Source organism: Pseudoliparis swirei, unplaced genomic scaffold (genome assembly GCF_029220125.1).
Source record: "Pseudoliparis swirei isolate HS2019 ecotype Mariana Trench unplaced genomic scaffold, NWPU_hadal_v1 hadal_198, whole genome shotgun sequence".
Taxonomy (NCBI): Eukaryota; Metazoa; Chordata; class Actinopteri; order Perciformes; family Liparidae; genus Pseudoliparis; species Pseudoliparis swirei.
This window is the reverse complement of record NW_026613434.1, coordinates 1-5,697: the sequence shown is the minus strand read 5'-3', so window position 1 is coordinate 5,697 and position 5,697 is coordinate 1. Positions and strand designations below refer to the sequence as shown.

Sequence of the window (5,697 nt, the reverse complement as noted above, 5' to 3'; positions counted from 1 at the left end):
GGTTGTACCTTCATTATGGGATGGCTGGTTGTGCCTTCATTATGGGATGTCTGGTTGTGCCTTCATTATGGGATGTCTGGTTGTGCCTTCATTATGGGATGTCTGGCTGCAGGCCACGCTGCTGTCTTGTGCGTTACTTCATGGAAGTAAAATCGTTTAATTCAAAACATAAAGCATTTTAATGTGCTGCAGTTAAATGAATACAAGTTTAATAAGTAAAAAAAAACCATTACATTCGTATTTAAAGGATGTGACGAGTTGCTTCATCAGTTTAGAATATATAGATTCCTCAGTTTTCTTTTCATGCTCTGTAGTTCTTGTTTGCTCTGCTTTGTGCGTTAGTGTGTGCACTGTTCTCACCTGCACTGTTCTCACCTGTATTGTTCTCACCTGCACTGTTCTCACCTGCACTGTTCTCACCTGCAACAGCAGTAGTGGAGCAAAAGAGGAGCCATCATGATCCTTGTGTATCTTGTTTTTTAATCCCAATGTACTAACATGTCTCATGCTGTCCCTACAGGTGTCCTTCGTCACGCTGCCTCCCCCTCGTCTTCTTCACGCTGCTTCGTCTTCGTCACGCTGCCTCCCCCTCGTCTTCGTCACGCTGCTTCGTCTTCGTCACAAGGATTGTTGGGCGTTTAGTTTCCTGAGCCGCCAACATGCCGGCCGCACTGACGGATTCCAGTCAGATAATCTGTGAAGTCTGGGCGAGCAACGTGGAGGAGGAGATGAGGAAGATCCGACAAATCATTCAAAGCTACAACTTCATCGCCATGGTGAGAGGAGCGTCACAGACTATGTAAATATAGAGGTGGAATACGTCGAGTAAAGGATCGTTTAGGATGTCGTCTAAATGACAGAAAGACAAACCATGAAAAAGAAAATAGTAAACGTGTTATTAATGAAATCATAGCATTGAATGTCATAAATAAATCACTGACGGTTTGTTTCTGCGACGAGATCTTTCTAACGGTTTGCTTTTTACAAAAACACCTCAATAATATTTGTTCAGCTAATCCGTTCAAACTGCAATGTGGCATTGAGTCAAAGAGGAAAGTAAACTCCCCCGTGAGATGAACGTCCTGTTCCTTCAGGACACGGAGTTCCCCGGCGTGGTGGTCCGGCCCATCGGAGAGTTCCGCAGCACCGTGGACTACCAGTACCAGCTGCTGCGCTGCAACGTGGACCTGCTGAAGATCATCCAGCTGGGCCTCACCTTCATGAATGAGGACGGGGACTATCCTCTGGGCACCACCACCTGGCAGTTCAACTTCAAGTTCAACCTCACGTACGTGGCGCCCGCCGCTCTCGGTAACCGTGGCTCTCGGTAACCGTGGCGCCCGCCGCTCTCGGTAACCGTGGCTCTCGGTAACCGTGGCGCCCGCCGCTCTCGGTAACCGTGGCTCTCGGTAACCGTGGCTCTCGGTAACCGTGGTGCCCGTCGCTCTCGGTAACCGTGGCGCCCGTCGCTGACGGTTTGCTTTGCTCCTCAGAGAAGACATGTACTCGCAGGACTCCATCGACCTGCTGCAGAACTCCGGCCTCCAGTTTAAGAAACATGAAGAAGAGGGAATAGAGACGCTCTACTTCGCGGAGCTGCTCATGACGTCCGGCCTGGTGCTCTGTGAGAACACCAAGTGGCTCTCCTTCCACAGGTCAGTGGCGCTGCAGCTCGGCTGGAGAGACGACTGAAGGCTCAGCTGCAAGCTTTGGCTGCAGGAAATATTGAAGATTTTTCAATAAGTTACTCGAGCCAAAAGAAAGCTGAACACTTAACTACAGCCGACCCCAACACCAGGTGACCCCAACACCAGGTGACCCCAACACCAGGTGACCCCAACACCAGGTGACCCCAACACCAGGTGACCCCAACAGCAGGTGACTCTAACAGCAGGTGACTCTAACAGCAGGTGACTCTAACAGCAGGTGACCCTAACAGCAGGTGACCCCAACACCAGGTGACCCCAACAGCAGGTGACCCTAACAGCAGGTGACTCTAACAGCAGGTGACCCTAACAGCAGGTGGCCCTAACAGCAGGTGGCCCCTCTGCTCCTCAGCGGCTATGACTTCGGCTACCTGGTGAAGCTCCTGACCGACACGCGGCTCCCGGAGGAGGAACACGACTTCTTCCAGATCCTCAACCTGTTCTTCCCCGCCATCTACGACGTCAAGTACCTGATGAAGAGCTGCAAGAACCTGAAGGTGAGGGCGACCCGCGGGGCGGCGAGGCCACGCCCCCTCAGGCTCAGTGTGTGTGTGTGTGTGTGTGTGTGTGTGTGTGTCAGGGAGGCCTCCAGGAGGTAGCGGACCAGCTGGAGCTGAAGCGGATCGGGCGTCAGCACCAGGCCGGATCGGACTCGCTCCTCACCGGCATGGCGTTCTTCAGGATGAAAGAGGTGCGTCACAGAGGCTCCTCCTCCTCCTCGCCGTGTGTGGGCCTCCTCCATCATGAAGCTGCTTCCTCTGTTTCCTTCTCCCCACTAGTCGCATGTCCCAGTCCTCTCTTCCCGGTGGGGTGATGACGTCATGTGAGACCGGGTGTTAATCGGTGATCTTTTTTTCTGTTCAGCTTTTCTTCGAAGACAACATCGACGACGCTAAGTACTGCGGCCGTCTGTACGGCCTGGGCTCGGGCTCCACGCAGCCCCAGAACGGGCTGTCCGGCTCGGGCCAGGAGGAGACGAACAACAAGCACTGAGGCTCCTCCTCCTCAAGTGGGACGCACTTGTTTTAAAACCCAACCAGCAGATTCCCGTTGATCTCCCTCAACACTCGACCGCCGAACGGGAATAAACATTCCTCTCCGCGCTCCTCCTGGGGGACTCGCTGACATCGGACCCTTCACTGGCTCAGTCGTTCTTTTTAGTCTCTTTTACTGAGTATACAGTCGTATGCCCAGAACTCTTTCTTTCCTGCAGCATAGTGCCCTCTTCTGTAACTGGATGGGACACGCCCCCTTCTGTAACCGCCTGGGACCCGCCCCTTCTGTAACTGGATAGGACACGCCCCCTTCTGTAACCGGATGGGACCCGCCCCTTCTGTAACTGGATAGGACACGCCCCTGCTGTAACTGGATAGGACACGCCCCTGCTGTAACTGGATAGGACACGCCCCCTTCTGTAACTGGATAGGACACGCACCCTTCTGTCACAGCCTGGGACACGCCCCTTCTGTAACTGGATGGGACACACCCCCTTTGGTAACAGCCTGGGACACGCCCCCTTATGTAACTGGATGGGACACGCCCCCTTCTGTCACAGCGGGCCGTACATAAATGTGTCGTCTTGTGATTTCAGACCAAACTTTGCCAAAACAGTCTTCAGTTCAGACTCTCCTTCATCCTCCTCCTCATCAGCATCTCTTGTTNGTGATTTCAGACCAAACTTTGCCAAAACAGTCTTCAGTTCAGACTCTCCTTCATCATCCTCCTCATCCTCCTCCTCATCAGCATCTCTTGTTGCAGGGATTTCATTTTTTTAAGTTAATGTTGGAAGGGCCTGTAAATTACAATGTATAATTTTGATGAAAATAAAAGTGTTTTAGCTCTTTTCCACTTTCAGAACCTTTTCGGCGTGGAGGACCCGGCGCTGCTCTGCATGTGTTGAACCTGCTGTGGACCGACTGTTGTGGTTACTGTTGTTTTTACATTCGACATTGTTTTAAACAGTTGTATATTAAATTGTTTTGTATTTTGAATGTAATCCTTAAGTATGTTTTATTTTTGTTTTGCACACCGACACCGTGTCCTCCTGTTCGGGAGATACCAACATCACTTGACGTGCAGCGCTGCACGACAACGGGTCGTTTCATTTGAGCATCAAGTCGAGTCCTGGATGTCGACTCAACAGAAAACATTCTGTCCAACAGCTTTTTGAAATGACCTTTTATTCAAATAGCTGCACAGTGGGCGAGAGAGAAGCTAACTGTCCGTAGGCGTTGACCTTGAGGTGACCTTGAGGTCACACCTGTACGCAGGTCGTTGGTCCTTCTTCACATTGATGGTTCACTGTTGGCCAAACAATGAAATGAAGACAGATGGTGTTCAGGACCGCCGACTCTTCACGGGTTTCTTATGGAGTCGGTCAGCGCCGACGAGTTCACCAGAACCGGGAGGAGCTTCATGTCTCCAGCTCCACACGGAGATAGGGAACATTTTGGGGAATTTTCTATATTAATACCAATAAAAGAAGATTATAAAGAGGGGAAACTGCTGGCTCAAACTCTGAACACACCGGAAAGAGAACATATGAAATGTCACATGTATTTATGATTGTTTTGAAGTGAACTCGGTGAGACCCAGCAGGTTTCTACAGCAGCTGTCTCTGCACCTCTTGAACAAAGGATGACGTCATGACATTTGTTCGGCGAAATGAAGGGGAAAGAGGTTGATAACCCATAAACCCTTATGATGGAAGGGAAGCTCAAAATAAGAGGCCAGTGACACCTAGTGGTCGTATGTAGTGCTTTACTGAGTAAAGGCCTTACCAGTTATTGCTGCGGGTTGATTTAACCCTTGTGTTGCCTTCGGGTCATTTTGACCCGTTTCAATATTGAACCCTCCTGTCGCCTTCGGGTCAATTTGACCCGATTCAATGTTTAATGTCGGTGTTCTTTCGGGAGTCAACAAACAAACATAAAGTACCTCACACTTAAACTTGGAAAACAATATTAATTCTAATATTTTTCTGGAGATTTTAATAGCTGGGGTCATATTGACCTCAAGGGTAAAATATGTTAGTAAATATAAAGGTAACAGGAGGGTTAAGACGTTTTTATGACATGTTTTATAATCATAAGAATAAAAGCTTGGAGGTATTTATGTATTCTTATCCCTTTCTCTGCGAGGAGCCGTATGTTTCCGCACGCCGTACTCATGGCGTCCTTCCCGCGCTTCAGTGAGTTCAAGAATCACGTGATCTTCACCCAGCCAATCAGCACAGATCACCAACGTCACAGCACCCGCCTGTGGCATTTGGCCAATCAGCAGACACCTGGAGCGCGTGACATCATGAAATCCCACTGTAGAGATTCTACTTAGTCAACCGTTGAAAATATTAAAAACATTATTTCAGAAAATATTTTTCTTTGAAAAGCTGAAACAAAACGAGGCCAACAATTTAAATATGTGACTATCTCATAATTAGAGTAAAGATGCAAGACTGCTGCTTCTCATATTTGCTTCGTCAGCTGACCTAAAACACTTTTATTTACAACAGAAAATAAATGAGCAGAGCCCGAGTTTAATTTCTATCATTTAGTTTGCTTCATGTCCAAGCAATTATTTCCATTTTGTTAATTTAAAATTAAAGTCAAAGTCACGATGACAATCAAATGCAGACGTTTGGTAAAAGTTGTGTGAGGAGAAATTCTCCATTGATTGAGCATAAAACCACCAAAGAAGTCGTAGCTTCACCTCGGAAAGGACATGAGGACCAGCTGGAGCTGGAGGTCCTGGTGGAGCTGACGGAGCTCCTCCAGGACCTCCTGCTGGAGTTACTGCTGGGCTTTATGTCCCACCTCCTCATCCCGATGGGACTGAGCGCCTCACAGCAGCTTCACCTCCTCATTTCAGTTCATAATCCCCTGAAAACAATGATGTCAACGTTAGAATCACGTGGAGCCGATGAACTGTTGAGAGAAAACCTCAACCAGACACACAGCAGAGTATTAACGGCCTTTATTTACGGCTAACGGCA

General features: G+C 48.9%; 1 protein-coding gene across 1 annotated transcript; it reads left to right on the top strand.

The window, feature by feature from the left end:
* The first annotated feature begins 539 nt into the window (after nt 1–539).
* Nucleotides 540–2,843, top strand: LOC130191638 (CCR4-NOT transcription complex subunit 8-like). Its single transcript, XM_056411291.1, has 6 exons — nt 540–776; nt 1,095–1,288; nt 1,494–1,655; nt 2,059–2,203; nt 2,287–2,397; nt 2,571–2,843. The coding sequence occupies exons 1-6, from the start codon at nt 660–662 to the stop codon at nt 2,697–2,699; spliced, it is 858 nt and encodes a 285-aa protein (XP_056267266.1). The 5' UTR covers nt 540–659; the 3' UTR covers nt 2,700–2,843.
* The last annotated feature ends 2,854 nt before the right edge of the window (nt 2,844–5,697 follow it).

What these genes read in the sequence shown, in the direction of transcription:
- LOC130191638 (XM_056411291.1), top strand. Translation starts at nt 660, where the DNA reads ATGCCGGCCGCACTGACGGATTCCAGTCAGATAATCTGTGAAGTCTGG. An exon ending in GCTACAACTTCATCGCCATG is followed by an intron (nt 777 to 1,094) that starts GTGAGAGGAGCG and finishes CTGTTCCTTCAG; the next exon opens with GACACGGAGTTCCCCGGCGT. An exon ending in AGAGCTGCAAGAACCTGAAG is followed by an intron (nt 2,204 to 2,286) that starts GTGAGGGCGACC and finishes TGTGTGTGTCAG; the next exon opens with GGAGGCCTCCAGGAGGTAGC.